Source organism: Homarus americanus, unplaced genomic scaffold (assembly GCF_018991925.1).
Source record: "Homarus americanus isolate GMGI-L3 unplaced genomic scaffold, GMGI_Hamer_2.0 scaffold367, whole genome shotgun sequence".
In the NCBI taxonomy this organism is placed as follows: Eukaryota; Metazoa; Arthropoda; class Malacostraca; order Decapoda; family Nephropidae; genus Homarus; species Homarus americanus.
This window is the reverse complement of record NW_024743709.1, coordinates 4,323,180-4,343,746: the sequence shown is the minus strand read 5'-3', so window position 1 is coordinate 4,343,746 and position 20,567 is coordinate 4,323,180. Positions and strand designations below refer to the sequence as shown.

General features: G+C 37.2%; 1 protein-coding gene across 4 annotated transcripts in view; it reads right to left on the bottom strand.

Annotated features, from left to right (window-relative positions):
* Positions 1–11,734: 11,734 nt before the first annotated feature.
* Positions 11,735–20,567, bottom strand: part of LOC121877241 (fructose-1,6-bisphosphatase 1-like) — a 29,161-nt gene continuing 20,328 nt past the window's right edge. For all 4 annotated transcript variants that reach the window (XM_042382885.1, XM_042382887.1, XM_042382884.1 and 1 more), the window contains 4 exons: positions 19,588–19,716; positions 17,146–17,259; positions 15,190–15,277; positions 11,735–12,038 (listed from right to left, as the gene is read on the bottom strand). In XM_042382885.1, coding sequence (XP_042238819.1) covers positions 11,938–12,038; positions 15,190–15,277; positions 17,146–17,259; positions 19,588–19,716 — 432 coding nt within the window. In that variant the 3' untranslated portion in view covers positions 11,735–11,937. The remainder of the gene's footprint in view (positions 12,039–15,189; positions 15,278–17,145; positions 17,260–19,587; positions 19,717–20,567) is intronic.

Below are 20,567 nucleotides of genomic sequence, written 5' to 3'. Positions count from 1 at the left end.
GTGAGGATATGGACTTTGAGGGGTTTGACAAAGAGATCCTGCAAGCCTCTGTGGTGGATAGTGATACAATTGATATAAGTGATACAGGTGAGAGCCAATAATCTGCCCTCTGCCTCGGAACCAACCTCCCATGCCTGTGTGCCCAGTCATCTTTTCTACTTACATAAGTGTTAAAAAACCTAATATTATTGATATTTCTCTTAATAATTAATTGTGTGTGCATACCCCTGGAAACACGCCGTTCCAGGCACAGGCAGTAGTTGTATTATGATTTTTAACTCATAATTTTGGGCATGTAAACAACTTCATTTTTATTTTTCATATGCTTACATGCACACAATCCTACATAAATGTGCAAGAAGCAATAATGATTATCGTAAGGTCAAAAACATATAGGTAATAAACATTTGTTCCATGCAATGGGACTTATCATTGAGTGGGATAGACCTACATAATTTGCTTCATTTTTTATGCACACAATCTTTCATACAGAATGTACAGTCCCTTTACAGAAATGGGATTTTCGACCCTACAAACTATTGCTTCATGCTCCCTAGGCTTTGGAATCGAGATGTAAATAGGTGTAGGAAGACAATGGAATTAACCCTTAAGGCCCGGGGGACGTTCCCCTGTGTTCACCATAACAACCCTGGGTGACATTCCTCTACGTCCACCATAGTGACTATGGGTGACATTCCCCTAAACCCACCGTAGTGACACTGGGTGACATTCCCCTATGTCCACCATAGTGACACTGGGTGACATTCCCCTATGTCCACCATAGTGACACTGGGTGACATTCCCCTATGTCCACCATAGCGACTCTGGGTGACATTCCCCTATGTCCACCATAGCGACGCTGGGTGACATTCCCCTATGTCCACCATAACGCCGGGTGACGTTTCTCTACATCTACCATAGCAATGTCGTGTGACGTTCGTCTACATCCACCATAGCGATGCCGGGTGACGTTCCTCTACATCCACCATAGCGACCCCGGGTGATGCTGTACCTCGTTAATGTCACGGAATAGTTTGAATATGCAGGCGAGACAAATTACTTTGTATAGAATATTTATTTACTTGGTAACTCAACTAGCATGTAATCTTTGTCTAAAATCTGGTGGTCCAGTTGCCCATCAGCTCTTATGATGGATGCACGTCCTTCATTGTCTCATGACCTGCCTCGTTCCTCCCCACCCTCGACCGTTGTTCTATTCATCAACATTTGCTAGATTTAAGTGACATTGGGTGACAAAGACAGTGATGGAGAAGAAACAGACCCTGCCAGCCACCTCCTCAGCGAGGTCATGGTGGCCATGGATGTAGGGGAGGACATGCACGCCTGCCACAACAGTACACTTGGAGAGATTGCACGTGCAGTCACTCCAAGTGTACTTTTGTGGCAGGCGTGCACATGTTAACTGTTAATTTATTCAGGATTAATACCAAATAATTTTCATTCATTACCAAATTTATTTATCATTAACAAATTGCTGCCACAGGCAGCATCTCATCTGGAAGCATCTATGTCAAGACAACTGCACAACCACTAATTCCTACTTGAGTGAAATAGTTATATTTATTCAATTGCAGTATACCCAATCACATCCACATTTATAAAATGTGATGAAAACATATGTTATAGGAAAAATGACTACCACACAATACTGTACCTCATTTGGGGTTGAGTGTGGTACCATTGCTTATCCAGTAAGTTCTCAATATTCATATCATGAATTAGTTATAATGCAACATACTGTATATATTATGGATCACATTTTATAAATGTGGATATGATTGGGTATACTGCAATTGAATAAATATAACTATTTCACTCAAGTAGGAATTAGTGGTTGTGCAGTTGTCTTGACATAGATGCTTCCAGATGAGATGCTGCCTGTGGCAGCAATTTGTAATGATAATAAATTTGGTAATGAATGAAAATTATTTGGTATTAATCCTGAATAAACTAACAGTTAGCATGTGTTCTCATAAGGGGTGAACTAGGAGGAGGACAGTGTTGACCACAACTTTATCGCCACTTCATTTATATACAGGTAAAATTAAGGTACTGTATTAAGATAATTGCTGTATTCCTTAATTATTATTTTTTTTAAACTACTGTACTGTATGCTAAAAAATATGTTGTTTAAACACTCGCTTTGCGACTGTATTTTTTATGTAATGTATAATGTCCTACATTTAGTGTTTATTAAAGCATTTTTGTAATAGTTTATTCATATTTTTTTCATATTTCTGGAACCTACCAGTAACTAATTATTTTAATTTACATCAATTAAAACATATTTGTGATTTGATCATTTATGGTGTCTTCTGGTACCTAACCCGTGAATTATTGCGACTCGACTCTGTATAGTCAGAAATTTGCTTCATGGAAATTCACTACTGCACTGTATAAATGGAAACCAAACTATAAAGGAAATTTGGGTATAAAAAAATATTTATGTTTTAAATGGAAATAAAAATATACATACTGTAGCTATAATTTTACTCCTCCCTCCATCCAAAAGTGAATAAAAACTGGTATAATAAACAGTAAAAATGATACATAGTACATCATAAAATACAATAGCAAAGGTTTTGTGTACAAAAATAACACTTTTTACAATGCAAAGAATTAACCACACAGTTCAGCCAGCTAGCTGTCTCAGATGTGAGTGGCTGCCACACTGTGCTGTGTGTATGCATTGACATCACATCAGGCCTTGGGTAGGGAGTGCAGCTGGGCTGGTGACAGTTACAGCCCACTCCCGTCATACATACCTTCATTTCCCACACTCATGCTCTTCATTTTTCTTATTTTACCGTATTTTATAACTGTATATTTAGTTCTAAGTCATATTACAGTACATATTGAAGCTTTTCCACAAATTTTATACTTTCTTATATGTAACGGTGACAATATGTGTAGTCATCTCACACCTGACTGACAATGTGTGTTAATAGTATATTTTTATTGTACTGTAGTACAGTATTACTGTACAGTATTGCTACTCATTTACAAGTTAAAATGCTGCATTATTATGTTTATGTTCAGGATAATATTAATAAAGCTTGTTGGTGTATTATAATATGTGTTTGTTACTTTGTAGGAACCTATGTCCACTTATATAATGGGAGTATATGGTAAATTGGGTTCACTGTATGGAATTTTGATATTCTGTACTGTACAGCATGATTTTATGAACCTAACCCTTTTGAATATTGGGGGATGACTGTATATATACTACTGTATGTGGGGCTCAAGGCTGTCCAACTTATCTAGAATTCTGACTTTTGCATAACCTTCCCTGAGTGCTTTCAACCATCATTTTGCTGAAAAATCCCTTGCCAAAACAAAATTAAGGTTAACAGTATACATCTACACTGCACTTATCTTTATTGTAGCAGATGAAATAAGTGAAACGAGAAATGATATTCCGCTTCAACGATGGTTATAAATTAAGACCATCTCGCTATACACAATCAAAACAACAAACACACTAACGATATCCATTGGTTGGATTTTTTTTATCTCTAGTGCAAACTATGGGTTGTATTTACTCAAATTAATCGCTGTCTTGCAAGGATTCCAGCAATGCAAATTATATTTTGCTATGTCAAGTCAGTGACATTTTATAAGGAAACAGTATTTAACCATATGCACCACAAATTTCTACCTTCACTTGTAAACTTACCCACGTGCCACCACATGGTCAACCCATGGGCTACAGCCCTGTTTGGTTCTTTGTCGATTGTAAACCAGCAATCGCATGGCTCCACGATTATCGGGCAGTATTATACATTGTACTTATCATCAGTGTTTTGTTTTTGTTTTTCTTATATAGTGAGAGGACAGCACTAACATTTAGATTGAACTGTGTTATGGTGACTGAAGTGGTAGTAGTTTCTGTGTTTTGGGGATTGTAATGTTTTGAAAATGTGAGCTGTCAGCCACTATCCTTGTTTATGTTATCATTTGCTGTTTTTGTGACAAGTGCTTTTGCTCTGTTTCCGTATCTCTAAGGTGAAGCTTGACAATGTTAAGCAGCATACGACTCCCCAAAGGCTGTGTGGGAGTCAGAGTGACATCTCCATTCCACCTACAAGAGTCCCCTTACCTCAAAGGTGGACATGTGATGATGACCAGGCTTATTCTTCACAATGGGGTGAGTGTTGTTAATTGCCTTGTACTGATAGTATTGTAGGAATTTTTTTGTTGGTGGTATAAGTGCATTTGCAGATTGGCTGGGAATGTATCCCATTGAACCCTATGTTATAATGCTCCCTATCTAAAATAATTTACCTAGTTTTGGATTTTCAGCAGCCTAACCCCATTGTATCTTGAGGTTTACCTGTACATATGTATTTTTTATTTTTTTTATTTATTTATTTTTTTTATATAGGAATTAACCCACCCGGGCACAGGTCAAACGACCCACAACGGGGCCTGGGAGGCGAAAAAAAAAGAACAAAGAAATTGAAAATAGAGAAGAAAAAGGTTATACTGTGTTAATCTACACCACGAAGATGCCAGAAAACCAGCTTTTTAAAGTGAGACAGATTGTATAAGTATGGAAACACAGAAGAAGGCAGAGCATTCCACAGTTTGGCTGTGTGAGGAAAGAAGGAGGTACTATAATGAGTTATTCTTGTGTGACCGACATCCACACAGAAATGGTGGGCACCGCAGGCAAGACGTGTGTTACGAGCCCACGGCCTTGCCGGCGGTACACAGGATGCCAAATCCACCGAACATTGCCCGTTAAAGTACCTGTAAAAGAGAGAGTGAAGCAACATTGTGGCGAAGAGAAAGGGAAGAGAGATTATCAACCAAAGAAGAAGAGATACTAAGACGAAATGCCTTTGATTCTACCCTATCTAACAGTTGGACAGAAGAGCCACCTCAGATATGAGAGCAGTACTCCAGGTTAGGATGAATGAACCCCTTATATACTTGGAGCAACTGCTCAGGAGTGAAGTAGCTACGGCATCTGTACAGTGTTCCCAACTTTCGGGAGGCAGCTTTAGCTATATTAAGGATGTGTGATTTCCAGGACATATTGGAGGAAATGGTGAGGCCTAACATATTTATTTCAGAATTTGGCAGGATGATAGCGTCCTGAAATGTAATTGGTGGGAGATCGTCTAATTTACAAAGTGTAATTGGTAATTTTGAGTTTTATTACTATTGAACTTAACCAAGTTTTTAGAAACAAATCTAGTTTGAGAGTTAGGAGGATGGGGAAAATGTGAAGAAGAGTGAAGAGTAGAATTATCAGCGAAAGAATGGATAGAATTAGTTGTAGTGTGAAGTAAATCATTGATAAAAAGAAGGAAGAGAGTAGGTGAAATAACAGAACCCTGTAGGACACCACTACTGGTAGAAAAAGAGCGAGAGATCGATCCCTCGACAATAACTGCCATGGATCGGTTCTCAAGGAAGCTATACAGTATATGAGAAGACAAAGTGGGGGAGAGAAACCAAAAGAGGGAAGTTTAGATAGTAAAGATTTGTGCCATACCCTGTCAAATGCTTTGGAGATGTCGAGGGCCACGACGAAAGTTTCCCCATAATCCCTAAGAGAGGATGACCAAAGATGAGTGCAATAGGAGAGCAGATCTTTAGTACATCTCGCCTGGCGAAAGCCATACTGGTGATCCGACAAAAGAGAAAGGCATTCAAGGTGACGGAGAAAATGGGAGTTCAATATAGTTTCGAAAATCTTAGAGAGGGATGAAGTTAGGGCAATGGAGCGATAGTTAGAGGGATTAGAATGATCACCCTTCTTGTATTTAGTTACTTATATTTAGTATGCACTTAAATTTAGTTAACAAAAACTACTACACTTTAGCCCAACCTACATTTATAGACACCCCAGTATCAATTCTGTCTCCTATCTTCAGTTTCCCTTCAATTGATAGAGTTCTAAGCACTATTTCTTTTCTACCAGTGGTCCTTAGTGGTGGTGTTTTGCTTTAACCCAATAACTGCAGTACATATATTTGGGAAATTGGGGGTACCACAAAAAAAATGACATGAAAGTTACAAGCTTTTATTTTTTTTATGAAATTGAAGATATAAAATTTAGAAGCCATAAAAAACATAATGGGACAAGTTATAAGTTTGGTGGAATGTTAACTGGCAACTGCTAAGCCCTGGCTTTTGTAATGCAAAACGTGGTTGTGGTGGTGCAGCAATGGGTTTTTGTGGTGCAAAGTGGGTGGTAAGCCCTTACGTAATGGTGAGTTAGACTGTGGCTTCATAGATGTGGGTGAGGGGCCACTGAGGACAGGAGGGTGATGAGGCATAAATAATTACAAATCATTCAAAGGTGATTATAGCAAGTTGGTTTGAGACTTCACCAGCCTTGTATCTCTCTCTAGTGTCTACTGATCATTGATTTTTCATTCTTAGTACAGTACTGTATGATTTTTGGCACACAGCTCTAAGATCATGGCACCAAATGCCAATCGTCTCCACCAAAATCCGAATTTGTCTAATCTAAAATCATTGCTGTTTGTTCACTTCTGGTTAGATAGTTAAGTACAGGGACTGTAATATTGTTATATCACCTTTGTTTAAATCTAACTTCCATTTGTACATCTCGATCAAATTGCCCCTCACTCTACATCTCTTGAGGGAGTGCAAATTCAGACGCTTCAATCTGTCTCCACACTCAAGGTTCCTAATGTCAAGGATTAGCCTCGTCATCCTTCTCTGAATACTTTCTAGGGATTCGATATAAATTCTATAGTATGGTGACCAAAACTGAACTGCATCAGCCAAGTGAGGTTTCACATATACAAGATATAGTTTAAGGATAACCTCACTAGTCTTGTAACTAACACTCTATTTGAATGAATCCAAGTACCTCTTTAGCCTCATTTCAAGTACAGTGGTCCCTCGGTTAACGAGCACAATCCGTTCCAGCAGGTTGCTCGTTAACTGAAACCATTGTTTCAATGGGGTTTTCGGTAATTGGTTCCAGCTCACCGAAAATTGCCTAAATTCAACAAAAATGGTAGAAAAGTTCACTTACTTTGAGGTGTGTATGTAGAAGGCTCCTGGATGATGATGATGATGATGTGAGTTTGAAGTGGGAGGTGGAGGAGGAGAAGGGAGAAGAGAAGGAAGTGGAGGTGGAGGAGAAGCATTTTACTGCTTCTTGGAAGGTGAGTCACCTTCCATGAAAATGTCAGGAACCTCTGGACTGACAGATTCTCCACCATGAACATCCTCTCTCCTTCTTGAAGTGGAAGGCTGAGGGATAGCATCTTGTTCCCTCTGCCTTTTACTGAAGAAAGTGTCAATTGTGGTCTGTTGGGCATCTGTCCTCCTCACCATTAACTTATGTTTAAAGAAGGAGACCACTGAGTCCTCAACATGACACAAAGTTAGTTCAGTTTTTTCCACTTCTGGGTGCTTTGAAGCCAGTTCCCTGAACTTCTCCCAGTAGTAAATCACATCTTTCAACTGTTTAGCTGACATATGGTCATCACTTTCAATTTCCTCCTCACCACTGTCAGCCTCTACCTGTAACATCTCATCCAGTTGCTTTAAGTCATCAGGAGTAAGTTCCTCCTCATGAGACATCACAAGCTCTTCCACATCCTCCTCCTCCATTTCAAGGACCAATTGATACAATCTCCTGGTCCAACTCTGTTTCTTCCTCAAATCCCTCAAAATCATGGCCTACTGATGGCCACAGTGCTTTCCATGAAGAATTGAGGGATCTAGTGGAGACTTCTTGCCATGATGACACAATCAATTTTACAGCCTCCAGGATGTTGAATTGTGCCTTCCAGAAATGTTTCAGTGTTAATTCAGGATCATTGGAAGTTGCCTGATGACACCTCCTTAACATTTTCTTCATGTACAACTTCTTGAAGTTGCTGATCACATTCTGGTCCATTGGCTGTATGATTGATGTAGTGTTTGGAGGCAAAAACAACACTTTCACAAAGTCAAATTGATACTCCAAATTTCTGGCAAGGTCAGGGTCATGACCAGGAGCATTATCCACGAGGAAAAGAGCCTTTAAAGGGCGTTTATTGGTGGTTAGGTATCTCTTGACAGAAGGGCAAAACACATCAACAGCCCATTCATTAAAGAGCTGTCTTGTCACCCATGCCTTACGGTTGGACTTCCAATAAACTCCAAGCTTTGTTCTTACCACTTTGTTGCTTGAACACCCTGGGATTTTCAGAGTGGTAGACAAGCATAGGCTTCAGTCGGAAATCCCCTGAAGCATTGGCACCAAGCAATAGAGTAAGACGGTCTTTCATGGGTTTATGCCCAGGTAAAGAGGCTTTATCTCTGGTGATGAATGTTCTTTTGGGCATCTTTTTCCAGAACAGCCCAGTTTCGTCCACAATAAACACTTGCTGCGGAAGATAATTTTCTTCTTCCATCAGTTCTTTAAATTCATCTAAAAACTTTGCTGCCCCTTCCTTATCAGCACTAGCAGCTTCACCATGCCTAACAACACTGAAAATGTCACTTCTTTTCTTAAATTTTTCGAACCAGCCTTTGCTGGCCCAAAATCTTCAAATTCTGTGCCTGAAGAACCAGGTTGATCTGTCTTTAAATGTTCGTAAATCTCCCTGGCTCTTTCACAAATGAATTCAGTAGAAACTTAATCATCTTTCATCTGTTTTTCCCTAATCCAGATGATAAGTAACCTCTCAGTTTCTGCAATTAGGGATCTACTTTTAAACACGTGTAGATTTGTCTCTCACTTTCACTTCTTTAAATTTGTCTGTCTGTGCAAGAATTGTCGACACAGTTGATGTCGACATGCCACATTCTTTGCATAGCGCATTTGTTCTAATGCCTTGTTCATGTTTTTTTATGATTTCCTGCTTGGTTTGGATTGAAATCGCTTTTCTTGATCTCATAGGCCCAATGCTGGATTCAAACAATGTCAACACGTGTTTTTTAAAGTTAAACTTGTTGTAAATAAAGAGTATTTTCTTTAAAATAACACTGCACTGTGCTATATATTGTCAATATGTAAAATAAATTTCAAAATGACCAATAATTTGCTTGGAAACACAGAAAAAAAACGTTTAGTTGAAGAGAGTCTCAAGCAAGATGTTACCTCCAGTGAAAACAGAGAGAGACTAACGCCTGTTTGCTGTGGTAAGAGGCTGGATGCCGCTCATTAAACTAGTCACTTTACCTTCAGTTATGTTCAATAATTGTTAAAATGACTACAAAATTTAATATTAAACTTTTAAAATTATTGAATAGTATAAACTTCTTGATATATACTAAAATAATAAGGAATTTATGCCCTAGAACCGATTAATGTATTGGCGGACTAATACTACAGCTGGTTGACCGCCCAGTGCAAGCCAAAACTTGTTGAGGTCGGCTCGTAAGAAACTCGTTAACCGAGGGGTTGCTCGTTAACCGAATTTAAGAATCTTATGGGAGGTAACTCATTAACCGAAATCTCATTAACCTAGGCGCTCGTTAACCGAGGGACCACTGTATGTATACATTGCTCCCTTGGTTTAAGGTTCCTACATATCATTACCCCTAAATCTTTCTCATAGTTGAATTTCCATATACAGTACAGCACTGTATCTTTTAGTTTTACCCTCTTTGTCACTGATGAATTCATTGGTCGCGTCTCTGTTACGCACTGGTGGCAAGTACTAGGCATGCACTGGCTCTTGAATGTACTGTATCTGAACCTTCTCCAGTGTTGATCAAGTCTGGTGTTGAAAGAGCTCATACTCAGCACCATCACAACACACACTGGCAGGTTGTTCCAAGAGTTCACAATTCTCACTCTGAAAAGGTTTACCTTCACAGTTTTCTGAACTTGTGGCTTCTTCAGCTGTGACCCCTTGTAGGGTGGGGGTCCACCAGCTCCAGGTATGCACACTCGAATAAGAAGTGCCTTTTGAGATGTTTATACAGTATGCCTCAATTAGGTCACCCCTTGCCCGTCTGTTGTATAAGCTAGGCAGTTGCAGGCACTCTAATCTCTCTGGATGACTGAGGAACTGGAGTGCAGGCACCAGTCTGGTGGCCCTCCCTTGGACATTTTCAGTCAACTGAAATATTGTTCATCTGATATCTGGTTTCCATGTTTACATCTCTTAGGCTAAGTACTTTATATTTTTCTGCATCAAATTTCATCTGCCATTTTTTTGACCAAGAGAAAAGTTTGTTTAGATCTTCTTGTAATTTTTTGGAGTTCTCGTCAGATTTAATTACACCTCCTATTTTAGTGTTACCATCAAATTTACTTTTGTTGCTGTCTACATCCATATCTATATCATTAATTTTTCATAAGCTCTATTTCATCAATAAAATATATTATTTTTATTAATTCTGAAAATTATAAATATAATGATAGATTTCTGTTACATGATGAGTTTCACCCAGTCATGGTGCTCAATAAGAATGATCGATTCCAATTCCCGATTGATACTACAACATGTCTGGTTATTATATTACACTGCCAGCATCTCTTAGAGACAACTGCATTTCATTGATAATATTCGTAAACATGGTTCTGATCTTCAACTAGTTTGTCAACACTGCACTTACACTTCAGATAATGTGGCATCGTAAGAAGCACATCAAGCCAAACCCTGAAGCAGTTTGTAAATCCATCTATAGAGAGACCTTGAATACAAATGTAAAAATACAGTTCACTCCTTAATTTATGAAGCAGAAATTTAAAGGTGCAGATTGTACAGAAAAAAAAAGGGGGGTATAAAGATGCGATTAGAAATACTGTACAGTGAGTTCTGCTATAACGCGTGTTTTGATAACGCGAATTTGCTCTAACGCGATTTATGAATTAGGAACGATATTTGTATAACGCGAACGCTTGTTTGCTATAACGCGATTTTTGCTTACTATTTCTCCAATTTTGTGGTACTGTATTAACTGTGAATATAGTAAAGAAGAATATCAACAAGAAGCGTTCTGGTGATAGAATTCCCGGTGATGATCGTAAAAGAAAGGATATAACACTTGAAGAGAAGTTCGATTTTATCAACCTCAAAATCACCCTTCTCCCCCATCAAGTAAAGTGTTACATTTACTGTATGATTTCATTATTAGATATGAATGTAACATTTATTTAGACTGTGCTATCCTTTGTGTTAGGCTAACTACTAAATTTTTTCGATTTTGAGTAATCTGCACCTAACCCTATTTTCTCCATAAGCCCTGTTATTTCTATTACGCGATTTTCTATAACACGATATTTTACAAGAACACAATTATCGCGTTATAGCAGAACTACCTGTAGTGCCGTCTGTAGAAAAACCTTCAAAACCATGGCTTCCATGGTATCGATTTATGAGGAGATACAGCAGTTACTTGTTTACAATAGTTCAACCTAAATGTGTCAGTTTTCACCTTGCTAACCACAACCACTGCTCTTCATCACACACACAAATGGTGGAGTAACCGTACTAACCACCTTGAAAATTTTTGATGAAATTGCCTGGTGACAAAATGTCTGCCCACCAACCACCTTAACCCCTTCACTCCAATCAAATCTTTAAAGACCCTCTCATGGATCATTTCCAAATCCAACCCCGAGACTTCCATTGTGTATTCATCTTTGCTTCATACATTATCCAGCTCCACACATTTTCTCCACTTTTGGATTGGCTGCATTGAAAATATTTTTTTTTTTACTTTTAGATAATGATTTTCCAAGGTTATACAGTACAAAGGTTAGTGAATAGGTCAATATGTTCATCAATTTATTCATCCTTTAATCCCAATAAATTTATTACTTCTGCTCATTTTAACTGTGTTAAAAACAAGAATGTTGGACAAAATATTAACATGTTTTATAGTCTTTAAGGTAATTCATCCACGTGTAGTCCGTCTTACTTAACTTCGTACAGTATTTGTTCATAACTATAAATGTACAGGGTACTAGTTTGATCTTCAAAGATTATGTTTTTTATAGAGATCAATTATCTCCTGTACATCACCAGCAGAACCAAGGAAGATTGGAATACGTTGATGGATATCTGTAGGCACAACATCTGGAAGTAAATTTTTTTTTAAAGCATTATTGACTTTTTCCACTATAGGTAAGGCTTTAAACAACACTATCTAATCATCTTTTGAACCAAAAGATTTGTCAGCGGGACCTTTAATGTACTTGAATGTAGCCAAACTTGAGAAACCTTACAAATATCTCCTCTGGTCTTTTGATTCCTTCATTATTGCATGCTCTGTTAATTCCATTAACCTTCTGTGCATATATCGTACAACAATTGCTGGATGGAGGATCACACCATTCTGGACATGTCTCGTAACTATTCACAGGCCCATTTTAAGTTTCCCATACTTTGTTTTTGCTAAGCATTTTTTAAGAGGCTTCTAGGAACTGCCCCAAGGCCATTTAGGTCTCTGGGACATACATTCATCAGCTGAGTCAAGTTAGGTGATATGCCCTACAGTGGAGGAAATTCGCTATTATTATTTTATTATTATTGGGAGATGAGGATGACCCTCCATATTAACACTCTTGGAGTTTTCATATGCAAATTTGCGTATGATCTAAATTATCGCTTTAGGGTATTCATACGCATATTTGTGTATGAACTAAAAATTTACAATAAAACAATTTTGTTTGCATATGAACACTAAACAAGCAAGATGCACACTTGGCAACGTAGGTGTGATCTGGCACCTATGTAGACTACCTTCAAGGTTACGTGAGTGACCACACCAGTTGCCCTTTGTGGTCCAACAATGGTACAAGATGTAACCTTGACGTATATTTCCCACCATTTTCTTGAGGCTTGTGCAGATTTCCCATTCATCACAGTGATTATATTTATTGACAACAGTGTTGTGATAGTTTTGAACCATGCCTCGTGTTGCTGGTGGAGGGGTGGGAAAACGTAAAAACCTAGTGATAGTGTGGTGCCTCCGAAGGGCTCTCCCAGTGTCCTTGGCCCTTCTAGTGTAAGTGATAGTTTATCTGGCCTTTCAACAAGCAGTCCTAGTGCGAAAGAAACTGCCCAGCATGTCGTTGTGACTAAAAGAAAAAAAAAATGCACATGTGGCATCTCAACCATCGCAACGTGGCTTACCTCATGACCACTCATCTCCCTTACAAGTGCGTGCTAAAACTAGATTTAGTCGACTTGTTCAGACTAAGTACGACACTGTGGGGCATGGAAGAGGAATGAGGTTCATATTGCAATCACATGAAGTAACAAAGATATAAAGTCCAAGTATAAACATTTTCATTCAGTATAAACAAAAATTTTTTGTTCTACTCGCACTTATGTATAGAAATAATAAATTTATCGTGATTTCTCATATAGAACTGTTTTTAGATAATTTATATGCAATGCAAAATATCCCACCTTTTTATCTCTTAATAGCAAGCTTGCTATGACATTATGTACAATTATCTCTCGTGTGGTGAGGTGAGTAAACAGCCAGACCCTGAGCATCTCGCTGGAGACCCCCTCCCTACACCCAAGAGTGTTAATGAATATGGTCACTTTCCTAAATATTTGACCATTGAATCTGGACAAAAATGAACTCAAATAATTTAAATATTTTTTAAGCACAACTTCACTGCTTCTTATCTTGCATTTATTGTCAGTTAGGTATATATTTTTTCCCCTCCTTGAAATCACAATTTTATTTTCTAAAAGAACTTAATACTTTTTTTCTCGATATTCACCCAAACATTGTGTCTTGGTGATGAGGGCATGGGTCAATGGTCTGATATTTCATGGGGTACCAAGTGAGAAAATGTTTGAGAACCTAGAATGTGATGCTAGTTTAGCCAAAATAAGGCAAATTCCAAATTATAACCAATTGTCTAATAGCACTGACATGTAATATACAGTACTGTATAATACTGTAGTTGTATTTTTTATCTACTGTTTTTGTACAGTACAAATTACAGTATATTAGTGATTAATAACAAAGATTTAGTTCAGCCAACAGGCAGGTTAGATGGGGAAATAGCTTTTGTTCCTTGCACTCTTTAATTTAGCACTAAGTAATAGAATAAAGCTTTTTTGTTTCTTATCAGCATTATAAATTCAAAATAGGTGAATTTGGATATATGCAAGGACCCTTTTCCAGCCAGAAATTAAATTAAATGTGACAATTCAGTCTTAGTTGAGCATGAGAAATTATGTTCCTTGTCAAATGTGAGTCTGTGCAATGCAAAGCTGCGTGTGCCAAATTATTTGTGGTACTAAACTGTTCATAACAAAAGCATGTCTACTAATACACAAGATAACACAAGTTATTAGATGGAAACTGCTTTAATTTGTATAAACAGTATAAATAACATTATTTAAAACATATACCGGTATGTATATTATTTTTTTTACATTAATTTTACTGCAGCTACAACCAGGGTCTTATTTTCTTCAGTTTCTTATGTTGAACCATTGTTCCGGGTGTAAACACTAATGAAAACAATGATGTCCCATCTCCTCTTGTGTGACCTTATTAATATTGTATTCATAAACATTATTTAAAGAATATACTGTAGTTTACATTTTTCATTAAATTTTATTGTTTTGGGGGAAAAGAGGGTAAAAGGCCACACAAAAGATATGAAAAGGTCAGACTTTGGAATGCATCTCATTATTATTGCTGGATTTTAATGGTAATTAAAGATTCATGATATGATGATTAATCTTACACTGCAATATTGGAGGAGACATTACCGTCGTTATTCGAGACTGTACTGTATTTTGTTTTATTTGGAGACTATTGTATTGTTTAAATGTCAAGAAATACTGTCAAAATGGTTCAGGGGCATTATAATCATGTTGTGGAACATATCCCTATTTTATATTTAAATACAGGTAGTTATTCGTTTTAGGTAATTTCAGCTTCTGCAAACTGAGGTTAGAAATTTTCACAAACCGCTGAATCAAGACAAATTATGAATGATTTAGTGTGTGTACAATGTATAAAATCCTTTTCCTACTATGATGGTGGAAGCCAGACAGGTATTGATGCCTGCACATTTTTTTTCCACAAAAGTGTGGAGATCCACATTAAAACAATTTGTGTTTGTGACCACGTATGTGACTCAAGTCTATGTGGGCTTATATTTAAGCAAGATGAGCAGGTATGATTGCTCAAAAATGTATATTACAGTATACAAAAGATTTAAGAAAGTTACTCAAACAAAACACTTACCAAGAACACGCATCTTGCCAGTGGTTGCTTTGCCTCCTGCCTGCTCCACCAAAAATGCCATTGGATTACACTCATACAAGAGTCGCAACTGTAGAAAAGAATTAAATTGTCATAATTACCAAACTATGAATGGAAAGAAGAACAGATAAGTTGTATTTCTCCACTCCAAGTGTTGATAAAATAATTTGGAATGAAAAACTTAGGTTTTTTAATTAGTCCAGACAGGTACCAAAAATTATTCCAACAGATTCTATACAGTACATACTTCACTTCAACGAGTTTCACATTAAAGTTTCATTACAATAACAACAGTAATGAAATGCGACACCTCAACACATTAATGATACATTTCAACACAATAACGATCTGTAGTGCAAGTTGATAGTCACATTTGGCGGTCATCTTGACGATGTCAGCGAGCGGGGTGGTTTGTTTTGATTAGAGCGTGTGAACAGGAGGTGTGGTGTATCCTACTCACTTATCAGTGAAGGCACTGTTGATGATAATGTTCAAGATTAACCTGTGTGTGATCTGTTCCATGATTTACCACTAGACTTCACTGGCTTTGAGACTGAAGGATCAGTTGGTGGAGGTGCTGGGGAGGAAGTGCAGTGTGGGGGCAGGGGGGCACTAACACCACTCCCCTGCCTCAGATGACAGCAAACCTCAGATGACAGCAAACAGTTTCATTAAGCATTTCAATGTGTCCAAAAGTTAGTTATTAATAGTTATTAATTCTACATGAAATATTAATATGTGTGAATAAGTGGTTGTAATTTTTTTGTGGGATTTATTGGGGGTGAAAGTGTCTGAGGGCTGGTACCAATTGACCCATTTAGCATGTAAATTATACTCGCCACATTAACGATTTTCACTTTAATGACCATTTTTGTGGTACCAATTAGTCGTCATAGTGAAGTATGCACTGTATTCCAATAATAATTAAGCTACTAGAGATTATTGATTTGATTAGATTGTGGTGCCTAACTAATTTCTGAAGTGAAGTTACATGCAATATTCTGTAAAAAAAAAAAAAATATATCTGAAAAACAAGTTGAACAGAAGCAGCTGCTGCATCACTGAGGTACTCATACCTAATCATGTGTGCTGATGAATTTAAGGGATAAAGAATCTTTTCTCCTTTATCAGAGACAAAGGGGTTTTGTTACAACACACTGAATCAAACTGATGATTGGCTTGTTAATGTTCTTATCACAGAACTTTAGACAAACTTGAATTAGACATACTACAGGTACAGACCCTCAAAACAAGATCTTAGAAAACCTGAAATTCTTGAAAAACAGAGTTTCTACTCTTGGTTAATTTTTTTTCTTGGTAATTCAAGTTTAGCTTACACACACACACACACAGCTGAATGTTATTTTTCAAGCAAAAAATATATATGAAGGGTGGTAAAAAAAAAAGTTGGTAAATGGTACTGCTGTATTGAAATCCAGCGTATAGTGGTTCTATTATAATGTTAGAACAGTGTTAAAAATCCTAAAATTATTAATTATCCCTCCATACACCTTATAGTGAATTATTCTTTAGGCATCATTGACTTTCGCCTTGCTGTTTGTTTTTTATTCACCATCCATTTATTCTGATATATGTGTACAGTATTACCAAATAAACTTATCCCCATAATTTTACAACTTATCTCTAAGAACTAAAATATTTCAAACAATAGTCTTCACAAATAATTTCTTTGGAATCCTTTTACAAAAGACAACTTAACAATTTATCACATATACAGTACAGTACTTCTAGATGTCTATACATACATATGAATGCTGTATCATTTATATTGCACATCTAAGCTTCCAATAAAAAAAAAAAAATATTGAAAATCAACCCTTGAATATTTGTTGGTGCTTTAGTCTTAAGTTGTATCAGTAGTTGCATTGACAGGTTTCATGGAGCAAACTATAATTGAAAACACATATGTCATCTTACCTTGCCCTTGGGAGAATCTGTTGTTGCAGGATACATGAAGATTCCACCATACTTAATAGTACGGTGAACATCTGCAACCATGGAACCAATGTATCTGGCTCCTGCTTTCTTGGCCTGTAAAATGATTATTGTTGAGCACGAATTTTAAATCTCATAGTGGTACAGTATCTCGCTATATTGGACTAACTGGGGGGAAGGCTGGACTGATAAAACAATTTTTCTTATAAATCTGATAATCCTAAGCCAAGCATTATTGGACCTTTGGGGGATTTATATCATGACTCGGAGTAACTTAAGTTTTGGTTATAGTTACTACAGGTTCACCGTGTGATATCCTGGAATCTGAGAAGCAGTAAATTTTCACCATTATACTATGTCATGCAATGGGCCTAAGCCAAACTTGCATGAATTACCCATGTGACCTAAACCTATACAATATGATGGCAATGAAACCTAACAGCTGCTTTAAGTTGCATTTGTACAGTACTGTACAGTATAGACAAATACAGGTTGAGTCTGCAGAGCACCTGATTAGTCCAGTCAGATGACTTGGCTGCCAATGTCTCAATGTATCTTAACTTGTAATCCACAAAGTTCTGTGTCCATATTAATCAATGCTCCAGTTTTAAGAGTATATTAGGAGTTCAACATTCAGTAAAGTCATTTTATAGTAAAGTATCTGTCAATCAAAAAGTTTGGAACCAAGAGGCTTCTGTAAAATGGATAATCAGGCAAAGTGGATACAGTACCATTTTAACATGTATACAAAGAAAGCATGTAATAAACCATATTACTTGTCCATTTTTGGTTAGATTATCGGATTCTCCACATACCTGTACACTAAATTATTTTCTATCTCTCAATCTAAGACTATAACTTTTCAAACTTGTATGAAGACAAATAGTTGTCATTCACACCACTATGCAGTCATTGACCCATTTTTTTTTTTTACGGGGATAAGCCCACCCGGGCACAGGTTACTGACCCACATCAGGGCTTGGGGGGCGAAATTATTATAATAATAATAATAACTATTATAATAATAATTAATAAATATTAATAACAAAATACTAAAAAAAAAATATTAAACAATCATAATCATAAATAAATACAAAATCGAAAAAATAAATCAAGACTGAGAAATGATAAACATTATGCATGTTGTATTGTCAAAGTAAGAGAAACAATTGAAACCCTGCAATTGTGTGTAAATGAAGCAGAAAGTCAGATCAGCAACCTGGGACTTGGTCACAATTTTTTTGATGCCATATGGCAGCAGGGTCTACCATTAGACAACACATTATGCTTCCAATATATTGCCAGGCGGTAGTACCTCCCTGTTTGATAGCTGCCTACTACCGATTGTCCATTTTTTCCCTCATTTACGCATGTTATATGCTGTACTGTATAAGGAAAATTAAATAAAAGGAGATTTTGTACTTAAAATCTTCTTATTTTGGTATATTATTTCGTAGACATTCAATTGACTGGTACTTTACTGTACAAGTTTATAATTGATTCTGAATGTGTATAGACAATGCAGGTTTAGTTCAGCATGCTCGTAAACAGTGCAAATATACAATGTATACATGGTAAAAAAAAAATCTTCACGGCTGGGTCAGATGAATTTTGAAATGATCAATATGACTTAGAACATAAGAACATAAGAAAGTGGGATACTGCCGGAGGCCGACTGGCCCATACAGGGCAGATCCCTTTCACACCCATCCCAGCACTTCCATGTGCCTATCCAACTTCGTCTTGAAGCTCCCTAGCGTCCCCGATCCTACTATAGCACTTCGGTAGCCTATTCCACATATCCACAACTCTATTACCAAACCAGTGCTTGCCTATATCCTTTCTGAATCGGAATTTATCTAATTTAAAGCCATTTGTTCTAGTTATTTCGTTATTACTGAGCTTCAGAACATCTTCCATTTTACCCTTGTTAATCCCACTTACCCACTTGAACACCTCTATCATATCTCCCCTAACTCTACGCCTCTCTAATGAATGCAAGCCTAAGCTTTTCAGTCTTTCTTCATATGGAAGGTTTGTAATATTATGGATCATTTTTGTCATTCTTCTTTGTACTCTCTCCAAAGAATCTATGTCCATTCTATCGAGATAACTTGCGTTATCTCGATAGGGTTGTCAAAATCCTTCATCCGTAATATCATATTGTCTCACAAATGGTGGCAAGATAATTTTTTTTTTTACCCTGTGTACATAAACCATGCAGATATACAACCAATACTGTACCTCATTTAAAGCAACAGAACTCAGTTTACATAGCCAAAAGTACTGTACTGTTCTCATTAGTGTTGTGGCTTCTCAGCACAGTATGTGGCAAACTATACTGAAACATTTTGAGATACAGTATTGGATAATGGGTGCCATTACCCAAAATTGTACAAGTCTATGTACTTTCAAAGATCATACCTTCTTTTCTCGAACATACTCTGAGACTGCTGGGTCCCACAGGTTTGCGTAACCTTCATTGAGACTGTAAATCTTGCCTTGTTCTTTTACTTGCATGTTTGGATCTGTTAGCACAAACTCGCCAATACTCTGAAAGATAATTTAAGTTTTGTCAAAAAAATACTGCAAAAACTAGAATCCAGAAATCGGCTATCTAAGAGTGTTAAAAAAGCTGGCAACTTAGATAATACTAAAACTAAAACAAATAAAGTCAATGATTCACAACAATAAGTCATTCTTGTTGCTATCACCATCATAACTGGTAAGTCAAGTCCTTTGCTGATGTCCACAGCTCTTTCTCCATCATATTCCATTAGAACATATCCTTTTAACTCGTAAATTCATGGCTTCCTAGCCTTCTTTAGTGCAGAGGCAACAATATGACTTGCTGGTTGTTTTATACAGTAATCCTGTGTTTTTCGCGGGAATTACATTCCTGAAACCCCTGCGAAAAGCCAAAACCGCGAATACTCTTTTAGGAATCACTGTACCTGTGGCCATCAAACAACTCAGGTAGGTCATGCACTTAACCACGCCATGCTCTCCACTCACGGCTCAGTGGTCACACTGATCACTGATGCACTGTACTGGCATTTACTAACATTATTATTTGAAACTAATCATATTGTAGTATAATAAATGGAAAAACATAAACACAGTTATATACCCAAAAAAATTATTTACAAGTAAATAAAAAATGTCCAATAAAACTGTTTTTTCTGTTAAGGTCATCACTATTCTTGATCTCTTGGTCACTTTAGAGTCTTTGCTAGTAATATTTGCCTTTGTTGAGGCTGGCTTACGTCCCGGAGCTATGTGGAATACACGTGGGAGGACAAACAGAAGAGGTAATCGCAGTAGCGTTCACTGTACAGTAGGCACGTGTGGACTGAGGCTTCTCAGAGCAGCGGGTGTCTGAGGCGGGAAAGGGTGGCGTCTGT